Here is an 18162-nt window from a genome sequence, read left to right as displayed (position 1 = left end):
GATATGAATTGATTCATCTGTAAACTGCTTATGTGAGTGAATGTGTTTGGTAGCGAGTAGATAAATAGACTAGTCAATGAGTGGAAGTGTGTATGTGTGTATATGTAAGTGTGCACCGCTCCCGCCTCGTTAACTTCCTGTCTTCCTGTTTCTTTCCTTCCTCTCACATCCAGGACAAGAGCTCACAGGCCCTCAGCCTCAGTAATGTGGCTGGGGTCTTCTACATTCTGGTCGGGGGCCTGGGCCTGGCCATGCTGGTGGCCCTTATCGAGTTCTGCTACAAGTCCCGAAACGAGGCCAAGAGAATGAAGGTGGAACAGTCTGAACGTCGCCCCTCTTCCTCTCCTCTCCCCAGTCCCGTCCCCCTCCCCAGCCCCCATCCCTCACCAGGGCCCAGTCCCACCCACAGCACTCAGAGTTTAGCCACATATAGAGAGGGTTACAACGTCTACGCCACAGAAGGAGTAGAGATGTAGGAGGTCAGATGTACGTAGGTGGCCGGCAGTCGTAAGTGGAGCTCCTCTGTTTTCGCTGCCGTAGCTTGCCGTGTGTGAGCCCGTGGTAAAGCTTCTTGTGTTTGTGATGTCCTTGTTCTGTCTCCACCACGTGTATTCTGAATCAGAGACGTGCATTCACATTGTTGCGCATGCTGAAGACTGAGGTACCTGGACTGCACACATTTGTAATCACACACCAGTGCGATAGCCTCTCTTACCAAGTGAAGAAAAACAGTTAAGCTTAAGACAGTCCTTTGATCTATGGCACAGGCTTGAAAAACCTTTGGTTGTTGATTTTAAATCATCTTTGGCTCTCAATGACTCTGCCAGATGCATTCGAGATGCTTCATCACTTTGAATTCGGATGTTTATGCATGCAGAAAACTGAGATACCCAAACTGCACACTTGAAATCACTCCCCAGTGTGGTAACCTCTTTTGAGTCAGTAAGAATGGTTAAGCGAAGAATTTATCATTCATTATATATGGAGTAAATATTTGTCGGCTCCAGAGGATTATGCCAGGTGCATTGAGACCGAGGTACCTAGTGTGTATGCAGTAAACTCTTTTGACAAGTCAGCAAGAACAGTTTAGCTAAACTAAAACTTATTTGATCCTAGGCATAGCCTTGAATCCCACCCAGTTGTCAAAGGACAACAAGGACTGTGCTAGATGCATTCAAGATGTTACATCATTATGCATTCACATATTGGCACATGCTAAAGTTTGAGAAATCTCAACTGCGTGTTTGTAATCTCTACTCCAAAAAATGTTTTTAAGTACACAAGAGTGGTTAAAGCTTAAGACGATCCTTTGATCCTAACCATTGTATTGAAAACCTTCCAGTAATTTTGGGCTCCGGAGGACTATGCTAGATGAATTGAGAGGTTAAGGTTCTTGGACTACACATGTTTGTAATCACTCAGAAATGTGGAATCTCTCCTAATGAGTCAACAAGTATAGTTAAGGAAATCTTAAGACAATCCTTTGTTCCTAAGCATAGTCTTTAAATGCCCCCACCAGTTGTCAATTTCTGCCTCCAAATAATATGGCAGATACATTCGTGATGCTATATTCGCAATATATTTGTATATTTGTGCATGCTAAAGATTGAAGTACCTGAATTGCATATTTAAACACCAGAGCAGTAACCTCTCTTGCAGGGTAAAGAAGGATAGGTAAGCAAAGTTTAAGACCATAGGTGTAGTCTTGAAAAAAAACTTTGTTGTTTATTTCAACTAGCTTTGCCAGGTGCATCCAAGATGATTCATTGTTGTGAATTTGCATATTTGCTAATAATGAAGACCAAGGTATATAAACTGCACAATTTTTTATCCTTTGATACCCCCCTAGTTGTTTCAAGTAATTTTTGGCTCCAAAGGAGTGTGCCAGATGCTTCTTCGCTATGCATTTGCATATTTGTGCATGCCGAAACCCGAGGTATCTGGATTGCACGTATATATTCACTCACCGTTGCGTTAACCTCTCTCGAGTAAAGAATAGTTAATCAAAACTGAACATAATCCCTAGGCATAGTCTTTAAAACCTCCAAGTTGTAAATTCAAATTCATTTTTGGCTCCAAAGGACTAAACCAGATGCATTCAAGACGCTTCATTGCTGAACTGTGTCATAATCTGGTGTTTTGTATGTGCTTGCTGATAATGTGCACTCATTCTAATAATAATACTCTGGCTTTTTGCGTACGCACCTCTGACTTGTGTTCTCCTTGTCCCCACTTCTGTTTTTTCTCTGGACGTAGCTCACCTTCACCGAAGCCATGCGGAACAAGGCGCGCCTGTCCATTACGGGGAGCGTAGGTGAGAACGGACGCGTCCTGACTCCTGATTGCCCAAAGGCTGTTCATTCCGGCCCCTCGCTGCGGCAGAGCTCCGGACTGGCTCTGGTGTCATCTGACTTGCCGTGAAAACCAAAAACATTAAAGTGCCTTAAACTCCAGAAGACCGCAAAACAGACATCAGAACACCGACCCTACAGCAATGACGCCACCAAGCTGAGCAATTGTGCTGACAAGGTAGATTTCGAAAGGAACCAAGATCCCTGGTGGCTTCACACTTCAGGGAGCCACTGCAAGATATTACACTGTAAGGACGATATGGTTATCGCACTGACTTCTGATTCCATCATGTACATTCAAAGAACTTGTGCTGCCTTTGAGGGTGAAGCGGGTGCCATGAAACAGCAAATTCAACTGAATCTTGTTTAATCTTGGGCAGAAAAAAAGATCTGCTTGTTCTAACACTCTGCCATAACCCTCGTCAAACCGAAACGCCACAACTCCACATCTTAGCATAAATGTAAAACGGGCATTTGTTTGCCCGAGAGGGTATTATTGACACGAGTATAGTATTAATGAATACTTATTAAATAAACTGTGAAGAAGAGTTCATATATATATATATATATAAATATATATTCTATAAAATCATACCTAAAATGAATTATTTACTTTGTTTGTAAATAGAAGACTGTACAACTCGCTTGCTTTTTAATGAATTTGTAAATAGCCGATTCTGTAGTTGACAAAGTGTAATTCACTTTTTAAACCATCTTTAGACAACGGATTCATCGCAATAATGATTAGAAAGTGATTTAAAAAAAAGATTTGATATATGTAGATGTACATGAACTTCTATGGATTTAATAACATGGGCATGTTATCAGTGCCAGTGACCTATGCGCCCATGTTTCTCGGGAATGTGGCACACACTCTCAGTGCATCTCAGCCGCTGCTCTTTCCCAAGCCATGCCCTGCATAATCACTGTGCAGTCGTAGACCATGGTACCCTTTAGACTGTTTTATTTTTTCCACAGAAGTATATTTTATTTTTGATTCATGTGATTACTGGAGGAAAAAAAAAAGATTGAAAAATATTTAAATGTTTGTCCATTCATTTTAGAGCAGACGTCTTTATGAATGATATAAAGAAACTCAACTGGACGAGAAACTAATCGAACTCAATTGCGCAAACTTGTATAGAAATAGAATAGAACACTGACCTCTGAAGACACTGTTTGTATCGTGAGAGCCATTGTCAGAGTTCAGCTTTGGCCTTTTTTTATGAACAAAAAAAAAACACTGTGTAACCTCATTCAGGCCTTCAGCATGTTCTCCAGAAACTGTAGCAACGGACATCTGGACGTTAAAACAGGATGTGGACAGTTTCAAGGCTTCAGGACATCGGTAATGAAAAACGAATCAATCTTTCTCTGCCTACTTCTGTTCAACTTGCATTTTAACTGAAAGTGCAATTTATGGTCCCTCTTGTTCTGACGACCCCTCGTCTCGATAAATGACTCAAGCACACGATATGTTTGTCTTTCATTGTATTTTTCCCTCTCTTTCCTCTCTGCCGTCTATTCTCATTATGTCTCAGAAACACACACACTATGATCCTGATGCATATTGAAGATCGGTGTGTTTGGACAGTGGCTTAGGTTTTTTGCCCCCATGGTCTCTAATGCTGTGATGAACGTGGTGTCCTTACTAGGTTAATATGTTAAAATTGTACATATTTATTTTGATCATTTTTTAGTAAAACATTAATGGACATGAAATTGCCCTTCAGTGTCTTTATTTGGGTGCTAACTCCCAGAATCAGAATGAAAATGACTTAAGAAATGACTTGAGTCCACAAGATCATGTTTGACAAGTTCCAGCACATGATCTGACCAAATATTCAGTCAAGATTTGATCATCATTGTGTCGTTTCAAACATTATTTCCTCGTGGATTTCAAAAGTTGACATTTTGAGCAATGCTGATCACTAACAATTTTGTTACCATCCACTGTTCCACCTTCTTTTTCAGGTTCCACCTTGTTTTACAGACCTGACTAAATCGTTTGCTCAGCTAGATTGTCTGGAAAGTATTTGCTGAAACCGTTATAACAGTGAGTGGAACCAAGCTCCATTTACATTCTTAGACCATATGAACATACTGTATACTATATACAGTATAGACTATTTTATACTTAACATAGAGATAAAATTCAGAGGTAGGTACTAGACAGCATACCATGCAGTTGTCACAAATGCCACTACAGTATATTGACCAACCCTATTACTGCATCGGACCACTATTGCCTTAAGAACTGTTCTATTTCTTCATCAAATAGATTCAACAAGATGCTGGAAAGATTCCTCTGAGATTTTGGTCCATAGCATCATCTAGTTTCTTCAGATTTTTCAGCTGCACATGAATCTCCCATTTCTGCACATTACAAAGCTGCTCGATTATGGAGGATATTTGAGTACAGCGAACTCATTGTCATGTTCAAGAAACCAGTTTAAGATTATTTGAGCTTTGTAGCATGCAGCTATCCTTATGATGGGTCGATGGATGTGGTCCCTATTCAGGTAGGCTGTGGCATTTAATTATTTTTAAATTGATACTAAGGGGCCAAAAGTGTGCAGTACACTCAAAAAATGATTAATGCTGCTTGTTCAAACTACTTATTTAAATAATGCTGAAACAACACAATTCTTGTCATTTCTTTGGGCAATTTAATTGTTTTATGTTAAGTCCACCTAAGTTTGTAAACCATTAAGTTAACTTAAGAGTGTTGTGTTGGGACAACATGAAGGAATAGTGTTGGTCCAACTACCTGGTTAGGGGATTTGTAGTTCCCAGCATGCTTTGCTTGGGATTGAATTAAGAGAGGGTAATAAAAGTTAATAATAAAAGTAAACTTAGGTGTTTAAAGTTAATAGAAAGAATTGTTAGAGTTTAATTTTCACTTTAGTTTGAAGATTTAGAAGAGTTTCATTTAATGCTCTGAGTTTTGAGATTACCACCTTGTAGAAGCATTCATGTTTTGAGTCGGCAGTTTGTTGCTTTGCTCAGTGAGCAATAACTGTTCTAAAATGAGTTCTGAGATCAGTCTCAATCAACTGTATATGTAACTCATGAAATATGCTTAAAATGGCTCTTTTAGTTAAAGAGCCCATATTATACATGAAATAGGGTCATATTTAGGTTGTAAGGGTCTCCAACAACAGTCTAATATGCATGCAAGGTCATAAAACACTTTGATTGTCTTATAATCTGCATTTATTTTTACCTAATTATCCCAACGACTCCCATATGAATCGTTCAGCGATTCATTTGTTCCCAACCCCCTCCTCAGCGCGAAGCTAATCTGCGCTGATTGGACCGATGACAGCCTGCTGCGATTGGTCGACAGTGACAGGCTTCAGCACTAGACAGAGTGAAATGCCCAGCTGGTAATCAACTATATAAAAGTAGTCACAGTGCACACGCGCTTCATAGTGTAAGGCTTTTTTCACACACACACACACAACCCTCCTCAGAAGAACTGGGGAGATCGACGCGAGTCTCTCTCTCTCCCTCTCCCTCTCTCTCTCACACACACACACAACGCTCCTCAGAAGAACTAGGGAAAGCGACGCGAGTCTCTCTCTCTCCCTCTCCCTCTCTCTCTCTCTCTCACACACACACACACAACGCTCCTCAGAAGAACTAGGGAAAGCGACGCGAGTCTCTCTCTCTCTCTCTCTCTCTCTCTCTCTCTCTCTCTCTCTCTCTCTCTCACACACACACACACACACACACACACAACGCTCCTCAGAAAAACTAGGGAAAGCGACGCGAGTCTCTCTCTCTCACACACACACACACAACGCTCCTCAGAAGAACTAGGGAAAGCGACGCGAGTCTCTCTCTCTCTCTCTCACACACACACACACACACACAACGCTCCTCAGAAGAACTAGGGAAAGTGACACGAGTCTCCTGTCTCCAAGCTTACGATCGATCGCCATAGCAACGACAAACGGCAGTGGAACGCGAGCTCACAAAAGCCTTTAACGTTAAATCCGTAAACAAAGCGGCACGCGTCGCGTTTTTAACGTGGCTTACATGTGATAAGAGAATATAAAGAGTAACCGCGTGTACTGTACCAGGTTAAAAACTCATCTTTGGGTAGAGACTGTCAATATTATCCATCTGAGCACAGCGTGACTTCATTCGAGCGGCGGCGTCTGTGTGTGTGTCTAGTGTTTTTTCTGTGTTAGTGGGCGGGGCCGCAGGTTTCAAATCTCCCTGGTTTGCGCGCGTAACTACTGGCGAGGCTTGTGTTTCGTGGCTGCGTCATCGCGAAACACCTAATGACTCGTTATCAAGACGACTCGTTTGAAGCACTATGAGTCGACTCTTTTATAGATGAATCAATAGTTTTAAACACTGTACACTTACAGATTTAAGCCTTTGCTGGATATTTCACTTCACTTAGAGCTGTGTTACACACTACATGGAAGGGCATTTTCAAAAACCCATAATATGGGCTCTTTAATTAAGAATGACTTCAAACCAAATTAACAGATTTCGAGTTTTCATCAGACTTTGAGCTATCATCAGACCGTTGAGTTTAAGTTAAATAAAAATACAAATGTATTTCAACTTTTATTTGATAAAATCATGATGGACCAACTCAATTGCATTTAATTTTGTAAATTGTTTTTTTTTTTTTTTTTTTTTGCAGCTAAACAAATTTATTGGATGGAAATCCTTCCCTCAATTAAATTGAGATCATCCAATAAGTAAATTTTTTGAGTGTACTGAAAATCAGTAATACTGAAATGGTTACAGCATTTTAGAATGACCAAAACAACATTTCCGGTGTTTTACAGTGTGCTCACCCTGCTGGTTTGTCCATTCACACAAATTTTTATCATCACATGATCTCTTATAACAAAATCACATGACTTTTTTTAATGCACATTCTGGAATTTGTTCGGTAAAGGTGTTTCCATCATAGTATATGCGCATCTTTTCTTAGTGAATAAAATGTTTATCCTACTTAGTTATGCGTTTACGTTTTTTTTTCAAAACTTATGCGCATCTTGACATTTCCATCAACTGTTTTTTTATTCGCATATCCAAAATGCGCATAAAAGTAGGTGGAGGGAAACAGCTAGTACAGTATCTAACAGTAGTGTAACTGACGTGCTCTTCCTCTTCTGCTGCCTTTTCGAAACTTTCTTGTAATAACCTAGGTTGAGCATGAAAATCTCAGCAGATTAGCCATTTCTAAAATGCCAACAATCATGCCACGTTCTAAATCACATTTATATCACTTTCCCATTCTGATGCTTGGTTTGAACTTTAGTAGATCATCTACACTCTGGCTGTATCCAAAATTGCTCCTTATACCTTTAAATAGTGCACTATTTGATGGTGTGGTGTCTGAAACGATAGTAGTCAACTGCTAGAAAATAAAAATACCCATAATGCGCTATAAGAGTTTGCACGCTTGCTATTTACATGTCCAACCACAATAGGACGTCCACAGTAGCATCCTATCAGTGTAAATGTCTAAATATATTACCATTTAATTGTTAAATTAACATTTGTATTCGAGACAGAAATCCAAATGCTTTATTTCATTAATAGTAAACAACTCACTACACATCCGTTCTGGTGAACTTTGTGCTCGAATTCACTCATTCACACTTTAAGTGGACTAGTGTACTAATGTGTCAAATCCAGTTCCTGGAGGTCCACAGCTCTACACAGTTTAGCTTTTACCCTAATAAAACACATCTGATCCAACTAAAGCTGCCTTTACACTACATGGTTCAAGTGACTCAATTCAAAAAATTTTCTCTCATGAGGCACAAATCGGATATGACCCATGTGCTTGTAAGCAAGAAAAAATCACATGGATTCCGATTTACTCAAATCAGATTCAGACCTTGTTCATATGTGGAAATGTATCCGATTTGTATTAGATCTGTGCCCTGGTGTCTGCAGTGTAAGCAGATAGATCGGATTTTCAACTGTCAATGCAAGTCATGCATCATTAAAAACTATAGAAAATGGCGTCAAGTCTGACGCTTTCATCTCAGAACAGATTTCCCAAACCCTAAATCACTTCAAACAGTCCCAAACCCTAAATCTCATACACGAGGACTAAAAAGCTTTTATATTGTCATGTAGCACAAGTATTTAAGCATGTTAATGAGAGAGAGATAGAGAGAGAGAGCATAACATCCGCCACGTAACCAATATAAACTAATATAAAACTGTGGCATACGTCACGTGCATATATCACGCTATGGACGTTACATTAAGATGCCTAATGGTTTTTTTTTAAAGTCTAGATTAAAAGCTCTTTTCTTCTTGTCATTGCGCCTTTGCCATGTGCTGTGTAAATGCAGACAATCAGATACGAGTAATTTTTAAAAGATGATGTAAGCAGGTCAGCAAAAAAATCGGAAACAGTCACAAAATCGGAATTGACCATCAAGATCTGCTCTGTAAAATCCGCCTAATTGAGCCCTTCAAACTTATTTGAAACCAACAGGAAAGTTTGTTGAAACAGGCTGGAACTAAACTATGCAGAACAGCGGCCCTCCAGGAACTGGATTTGACACCTGTGGAATAGTGAATGAGGTTATAGGTATAGTTTTGGATGCAGCACTTCTCTATATCATACCTGCCAACATTTGACTCTGAAAATCCGGGAGACCGAGGGTGGGGTGTTCGGGAGTGAGGTGTATAAATAACACTGTTGTTAAGACCCAGGTTAGTTACTGTACTGTGGTGTTAGTAACTGTACTATGGAGCGGGTTTCAGGCGTCGGGCTTTCGACCCAGGGGTTATGGGAGTTTTCCGGGAGAAATAACAAAACAGGAGAGTGGCAGGAGATGGGTCTGGAATATGGGAAACTCTCTAGAAAAACGGGAGTGTTGGCAGGTATGCTCTACATGATTAAATAATTGGAGTTGCTGCAATGTCATTGGTTAATATTTGCCCTAATAAGAGGGATGGCCTATGAGTAGTAAATGCTGTGAATTTTGATGTATCCTATAATGTAGCCGTGATGTAGCATATCACTCAAGCAAAGCTCAAGAGAGTTTGAGTTTGATCCAGATAGAGACAGTGAAACAGATGCAATTTGACAGGGAGAAAACTACTTATTTTTAGACTTAAATATTTAATGACAGTAATCGTTCCTTTGAGAGTATTGAGAGACATTATAGGCAGCCTACATGCCTGTATTGATATCCATGCAGAAATCGTTTATTAAAATGGGGTTGTGCTTTACAGGAGGGACAGAATTTATTTATTACTTACAAATATTATTCAGAAAATATCACTGCTTTAATTAATCATAATTATTTTATATTCAACTCTGCAAGTGCAAGGAGATCAAGCTTGAAGAGCAGAGCAGATGGTAAAAATGACCATGCCGTAGGGGGTCACATAAAAAAGACCACAAAGCACTACGGTAAATAGTCAGATTTTCTTTCCTTGCGAGAATCCTTGGACAGGGGCAAAGCAGTGCATGATGGGAATATGAATAAATATTGCAGAAAAACAGCAGTTGGCACGGTAAACCTAAATGCCCTCCTATAACAGATGTTGGTACATATGTTAGAAAACAGTCACGCTAATGACCTTGAGGAGAAGCTAAGTCATCCAAGACCAGCTCAAAATGTGCACCTTTTTACGATACTCATCAGTTTATGTGTTATCTGGCGAGCACAGAGTGTTGAGCTCACATTTCATGCCAGTTTATTATCTTTATGTTTTGGCTTCAGTATCGTGACACGGCTAATCTATAATTTGAAGTATAGGACAAATTCAGCTAACGATTTCAGCTGGTGCACGGAATGTTAACATGCAAAAAACTATGATTATTAAAGCCTCAAGGTCACACAGGATGAAAAGCTGAGAGGAATCTTACCTAAATGTGGATCGCGCGGGAATCAGAACCTTCTTTCTTTTATCAGGTGCTGTGCTAAAACTTAAACCAGTTTGTGCGCACGTCCGTCACTATATGAGGTAAATAATAGAAATGTGCATTTGCTACCAGCTTAAACGCGTTAACATTTAATTTCCCTTTGTAAAAAATACTAAAGTAGGCCTTCTTTAGTGTTTTTGGAGCATACTAATGTAATAATCTGTTGTGGTAATTCGTTGCTTTGATAATTGGCTACCAAGCTAGGATAAATAAACAAAATTTCCACCATAGGTATATTAGTACAATACACCACAGTTAGTAAAATCTAAATTGTTGCCTACAATATTTATTACAGTCTATCAGTTCACTGTAGTTAATAAGAGCCTATGCTGTATACACTCACTGGCCACTTTATTAGGTACACCAGTCCAACTGCTCGTTGATGCAAATTTCTAATCAGCCAATCACATGGCAGCAACTCAATGCGTTTATTCATGTTGACATGGTCAAGACAATCTGCTGCAGTTCGAACCAACATCAGAATGGGGGAGAAAGGTGATTTAAGTGACTTTGAATGTGTCATGGTTGTGGTGCCAGACTGGTCTGGGTATTTCAGAAACTGCTGATCTACCAGTATTTTCACGCACAACCATCTCTAGGATTTACAGAGAATGGTCCGAAAAAGAGAAAATATTCAGTGAGTGTCAGTTCTGTGGGTGCAAGTGGCTTGTTGATGTCAGAGGAGAATGGCCAGACTGGTTCAAGCTGATAGAAAGGCAACTCAAATAACCACTTGTTACAACCGAGGTATGCAGAAGAGCATCTCTGAAAGCACAACACGTACAACCTTGAGGCGTATGGGCTACAGCAGCAGATCACACACATTGGAAAAACGTTGCCTGGTCTGATGAGTCTTGATTTCTGCTGCAACATTCGGATGGTAGGGTCAGAATTTGGCATCAACAACATGGTTCAGGTTGGTGGTGGTGCAATGGTGTTGGTGGTATTTTCTTGGCACACTTTGGGCCCATTAGTACCAATTGAGCATTGTGTCAACGCCACAGACTACCTGAGTATTGTTGCTGACCATGTCCATCCCTTTATGACCACAATGTACCCATCTTCTGATGTCTACCTCCAGCAGGATAATGCACCATGTCATAAAACACGAATCATCTCATACTGCTTTCTTGAACGTGACAATGAGTTCACTGTCATCAAATGGCCTCCACAGTCACCAATAGAGCACCAATAGGATGTGGTGAAATGGGAGATTTGCATCATGGATGTGCAGCCGACAAATCTGTAACAAGTGCATGATGCTATCATGCCAATATGGACCAAAATCACTGAGGAATATTTCCAGTACCTTGCTGAATCTATTAAGGCAGATTAAGGCAGTTCTGAAGGCAAAAGGGGGTCCTACCAGGTACTAGTAAGGTGTACCAAATAAAGTGGCTGGTGAATCAAGCCTGGAATCAATATTCTAATATATATATATATATATATATATATATATATATATATATATATATATATATATATATATACATATATATATATATATATATACATATATATATATATATATATATATATATATATATATATATATATATATATATATATATATATATACATATATATATATATATATATATATATATATATATATATATATATATATATATATATATATACATATACATATATATATATATATATATATATATATATATATATATATATATATATATATATATATATGTATGTATATATATATATATATATATGTATGTATATATATATATATATATGTATGTATATATATATATATATGTATGTATATATATATATGTATGTATATATATATATATGTATGTATATATATATATGTATATATATATATGTATATATATATATATATATATATATATATATATATATATATATATATATATATATATATATATGTATATATGTATATATGTATATGTATATATTAGAAAATTGATTCCAGGGTGTGATTAGGAATTGAATAAAATTAGTTCATTTGACAACACATATTTTAAGGTAGGCCTACTTGACCAAACATAGTATACAATATAAGCTACATTTGGAAATGGATGGATCTGTACTGCCAACTTACATCCTAATGTACTATTTAAAAATATGCAACCCACAGTAGAGTTGTAGACGAGACCGGGCACAGCCTAACACTTCTTGACATTTTCAGTTTGTGCGAGTCCACATGAGGTTCAGAGTATATTTTTTCCTCAAATCATTATTACACTGGACTAGTTTCGCTTCCTAATCACAGTGTACACTTTCCTCCCAATATTTAACCCCAAAAGACTGTAAGTAAATTGTGACAGGATGGAAATATTTTTGTTATATATTATTTAAATACATTGTAAAAATGTTGGGTTCCACACAATTGACTTGTGTTGAACTACATGAAGGAATTAAGTTGGGTTATTAGTTTTTACAAATTTCAGTGAATTGAACATAAAACTATTACATCTCTCAAAAAACACTCAAGAATTGTGTCAGATCATTTTAGACAAGTAATTTGAACAAACAGCAAACAGAATTCTTGGAGTGTAGGTCATTTTAATCAATAATGATAAGTTGTATAACTTAATACATAGGAGATTTTTCATGGTAGGATTTAAAATACAGGGGTTTTGAGATTTCTTTCTAGTTTGTCAAATGCATACTACTTTAGAATATAGTATACAGTTCATTTAATTGTAAAGCCATTCCAAGTGCATGAAATAAAAAAATATGTGATGCAAAACATTATACAAACGTTGTCTTTTGCTACACTATTAGAATCTCATTAATACGTCATTCTGGACCCAATTGAAAAGCCCAGCTAAAAAAACATATGCTTCTAAAGTGAAGCCATTTTAAAAGAGACCCTGCGATCCTTTAATACAGAATCAAATCTAACAATTGATTGGTGTATTTTGGAATTATGTGCTGGTTGCTGACATTTCCCGTCTCGCTTTGAGCTCTTATTATTTGTTATCATGCTTAAAGGCCTCTTAATGCCTCTCGACATCCCTGTCATGAAATGTTTGGACATTATGCTAAACGCTGTCACTGGCCGCTCCGAAATGAGCCACGTGTTGAGAAAACAGGAACTTGCATGTGACAGAGTGTGTCTGATGTCAGATTGGCTGTCATGTCGCATTAGGCCTTGACGGTTATGAGTGGGCAGATAATAGTCCTGTCTGGTCCATAACCTGTGTTTAGGAGAACACTCAACACCTTTTGTCATCACACAGGCACAGAATGCACAGAGAAAAGCACTTTGGCTTTCATAATTTGCGTAATCACTCAAGACTGCATGAAAATGTATGTGTTCAACTGAGAAACATCTTAAGGCAAGACACTGCAGGTTAAAACACTGTTGTTTCAGGCACCAGTCACTTTTGAGATTGTGGGCCTCCTTGTTTTTTTTTTCAGTCTATTGTAAAGAAAATATCCAAAAGATATGTATTTTTACCCACTTTTCAAACAACATCAAATTGGCATGTAGCATGATGTCAAAAAACTGGTCAAAAATGCAAGTTAATTTGATGTCAAAACCTTGACGTCCATTTGACATCCACACATTGATGCCCATCAAAGTCAGGCCCATAGCCAGGGGGGGGGTTCAGGTGGTTCGAAAGACCCACCCCCTACTGACAAAGTCCAGAATTTGGCCCCTATATGAGCTCATTTGTCCCATTTATGACAGTATGCCATCATAAATTGTGAAAATAACCGACAAAAGAAGGCTATAAGACAGATTTATTACATTCATTCATTCATTTTCATCTGCTTTTCTGGGGCCGGGTCGTGGGGGCAGCAGTCTTAGGAGAGAACCCCAGATTTCCCTCTCCCCAGACACTTCCTCCAGCTCCTCTTGGGGTATCCTGAGGTGTTCCCCGGCCAGCCGAGAGACAGTCCTGGGCCTTCCCCGAGGCCTCCTCCCAGTGGGACATGCTTGGAACACCTTCCTAGATAGGTGTCTAGGAGGCATCTGAAACAGATACCCCAGCCACCTCAGCTGACTTCCTTCGATGTGGAGGAGCAGCGGCTCTACTCCGAGTTCCCCCGTGTGACAGAGCTCCTTACCATCTATAAGGGTGATCCCTGCCACCCTGCGAAAGAATCTCATTTCGCCCGCTTGTGTCCGAGATCTTGTCCCTTTGGTCATGACCATAGGTGAGAGTAGGAACGTAGACTGACCAGTAAATCGAAAGCTTTGCCTTTCAGCTCAGCTTCTTCTTTACCACAACACACTGATACATCGACCGCAATACTACTGCCGCTGCACCTATCCGCCTGTCAATCTCACATTCCATTGTTCCCCACCAAGGGACTTGAACTCCTCCACCTGGGGTAAAGACTTTCCTCCAACCTGGAGATGGCAAACTACCTTTTTCCAGTGAAGCATTCCCAGCCGCGTCACACTCGGCAACAAATTGCCCCGGTGCATGCTGAAGGTCCATGTTCGATGAAGCCAACAGAACAACATTGTCTGCAAATAACAGTGATGAAATCCTGTGGTCAGCGAACCGGTCCCCCTCCAGCCCAAGGCTGCACTTTAAAATTCTGTCTATAAAAATTATGAACAGAATTGGTGACAAAGGGCAGCCCTGCCCAAGTCCAACATGCACTAGAAACAAGTCTGACTTATTGCCGGCAATGCGAACCAAACTCCTACTCTGTTCATAAAGGGAAGAGACAGCCCTTAACAGGCCGCCTCTGACCCCATACTCCCAGAGAACCTTCCACAGAATGCCACGAGAGACACAGTCGAATGCCTTCTCCAAGCCCACAAAACACACATGGACTGGTTGAGCATACTACCATGAACCCTCAAGTACCCTGCTGAGGTTATAGAGCTAAAAATTTATTTATTAATTATTATTAAAATTGACAAATTCTGACTGAGGAAATGAGCTGGCTAGTTTGTTAATTGCCTATAGGCTACAGTTTTAACAGATTCCAAATAGTTTTTTTAAATGATCAATGATGATAAATTAGCATTTTCATATTTCTTAGTTCAAAGATTTTAATTTAAAATTGTAATCGCATTTCATTATTTATAAAACTGTAATAATGTATTGCACATTTGTAAATAACACAATTTTTGTAAACATAAAATAGTATGGTAAGCACTTTGACTAAAATGTAGGAAATATTTATGCATCAAAAAGTGTAGTAATGATAACCATCTGATAAGCTAAATGTAGTGCTTAAAATCTCACTAAAATGCAGTATTTGAACCTCATAATATAAAAGAAAATGAGGCAAATGACTGCGAAAAGGTACACTTTTTGAAAAGTTTATTCATTTAAACCTTAATTACAATTTACACTGGATTTTGTATCCCAGCAATGCATGTGAACTACCTTGATATCAAAACATCAAATTGACATCTAACAATGACGTAAAAAAGACACGTCAAAAATTGAATAGAGGACAGTCCTGTAATTGATTTCTGACATGTTTTTGATGCCACTGTTAGATGTCAATTTGATGTTGTTTTGACATCAAGGTAGTCTATTAACACAAAATCTATTTGCAGTTTTGACGTGTTATTATGATGTTGGGAATGTTTTGACACTGGGAAGTGCTTATTTGTCTGATTACTGTCGCCTGTATGCGATATTTTATTATACAAAAAAGAAAAAAGAAACTGACTTTTCACAGCATTCTCAAAACCGCCTCAGTAAAAACCTAAGCTATGAGCTAAGACTAGCAGGTGAGCCCAAAGCTAAGACGTTTCTAGCAGTGTAACTGACATCTTTTATAAATGGTGGTTTAGTTTTGTGTGGATTTCTTTTGAATAATTAATGTTACACATTAGGAAGGGAAGATATTATTTAGATTTCCCCGTTTGAAACAACATCATTCATGCTGTTTCATGCATAGCCGAGAGTCTCAACCTTGGCTGTTTTCTGCAAGATGTAACAGTTTAGCATAAACGCTGCAGAGGATGAAGAGTCCTGGCTGGCGGTACAGGAAATGTGCTTGCGGTAGCTTGAGCGTTATTGCCCCCTTGCGATTAAAATCAGAATAACCAGACTTCGGATTTGTACCAGTATTTAGTATTGTTAATGTGTTATTATCAGGTAAGTAGCAGTAGCATTTTTTAATATTAGTTTTTATATCCCTTTAACTACCCCGCCAAGATTTTTTAACTCCTAATGTCGCTAGTTAACAGACTCAATTCATTTTTTCAACACATCCCATAATTTCTATAATATCAACCTCAATGTCTATTGATATGTCGATTTTACCGAAAATTATACATATACTATGAAAAATCTGAAAATATTAAGTGTAAGACTAATTTATTAAAAAATATCAATCTAAATCACTAAAGTACACTAAAATATTTCTGATTCGCATTTAACATGTTTTCTTGTTGTTGTTTTTTTCAATAAAACTAAAATCAAGTGTTGTAGTGCAACAGGATTATGTTTGTTGATTTTTTCGTAAACAAGCAATGCTGTGTGTAGTGTAAACCATTATTTAAAACATTATTTAAGACAGTAAAAACATGGGCAACCATTTGATAGAGCGGGCAGACTTATTATTACTCAATTTTAAAAGTAAAATGAATTAAAATAAAAATGTATATTGTTACTATGCATTTTTAAAATGCATAGTTATATATTGTTATATATTTGCCATATATTTGTTTCATTCAGATATTTAGATATAATTGTTTTTAGTAACTTTAGTCTTAAACATGTATTTCAGTTATGTTCGCCAATATTTTGTCAAGTTTTTCATGTAATTTTATTTATTTATTTATTTTAAGTCACTTATTTTAGGTGACATTTTTAACACTTGTGATATGTGCTTTTGTCACTTATTTATTTGTTTATATACGCTTTCCGTTTAAATTGAGAAAATTTACACTTATAGGTATTTCAGTTAGATGCCAAAGTGACATTTTGTTTGATTTTAGATTTTGAAGTTTAAGGTTTTCCTTATTTAATATAGTTTGATTACATTATTAATGCATGTTTAATTAATTTATTATTTGCAGAAAAACACAGAAAATATTTGTAATATTATTTAATTCATAATAATTATATTTATTTGCTGTCATATTTTTAGCTTTATTTGACTTTAGATTTACAGTTTTTCTCAGTGGCTTTGGTGCATTTCTCAACATTATTTACATTTGCACAACAGTTAATGCATTTCTCAAAACAGTTAGTCATTTGTGCACATCACAGTAGCAGTTTCTCATTCCCTCCAACAAATTGCAAATGCTTTTGGACATTCATCAATTGCTTTCATACAACTCTCTGCTGTTTTATAACATTATCATTTGCTTTTGTCATGTTTGTACTAAGGTTTTCTGTGCATTTGTCCTCCATTACACATGATTTCCTTTTATTTTATTTTATTTATTTTTTGTGCGATTGTGGTTGTAAACTTATTTCAATTAATTGCCAGGGTAACATTTTTTGTTTAATTTCATTGTTATTTTTCCATCTTAAAATGAATATTGTATTAATTCAGCTTTATTTCATTTTTAGTTGTTGCCAATAATCACAACATTTAGGTAAAAATAACATGATTTATTACTCTTTCTAGTAGAACGAAAAGCAAGATACTGAAGACAAATAAATTTAAAGTTAATCATTTATTATTATTATTATTATTATTATTAATATTATTATTATTGTGAAGCCTGATTAACCAGTAGTTTAAAAATCTGTTTAAGTTTTCAGATAACACCAATTAGATTTTACTTTTAACTTCATAGTCTGCATAATTTAAAATCTCATGCTGCCTTTTATTATGATCTTCAATGTAAAAACAACAACTCGAATCAATGATTCCCTAATCATTCAAAAGCACCATGTAGTTTTAAAGCAAAGTTGTTTATAAATAAAACACACACATAACCATTCA

At 37.4% G+C, this 18162-nt stretch overlaps 1 protein-coding gene across 3 annotated transcripts in view; it reads left to right on the top strand.

Annotated features, from left to right (window-relative positions):
* Positions 1–4061, top strand: part of gria4b (glutamate receptor, ionotropic, AMPA 4b) — a 160634-nt gene extending 156573 nt beyond the window's left edge. For 2 of the 3 annotated variants that reach the window (XM_056445797.1, XM_056445796.1), the window contains exons 15-16: positions 174–311; positions 2257–4061. In XM_056445797.1, the coding sequence (XP_056301772.1) occupies positions 174–311; positions 2257–2421 (303 nt within the window). In that variant the 3' untranslated portion in view covers positions 2422–4061. Of the gene's footprint in view, positions 1–173; positions 508–2256 lie in introns of all 3 variants that reach the window. The other variant, XM_056445798.1, reaches the window with a different exon arrangement.
* The last annotated feature ends 14101 nt before the right edge of the window (positions 4062–18162 follow it).

The sequence above is a fragment of the Danio aesculapii genome, chromosome 21 (assembly GCF_903798145.1).
Source record: "Danio aesculapii chromosome 21, fDanAes4.1, whole genome shotgun sequence".
Taxonomy (NCBI): Eukaryota; Metazoa; Chordata; class Actinopteri; order Cypriniformes; family Danionidae; genus Danio; species Danio aesculapii.
Note: the sequence above shows the minus strand (reverse complement) of the source record. Positions and strands in the feature narration are given on the sequence as shown.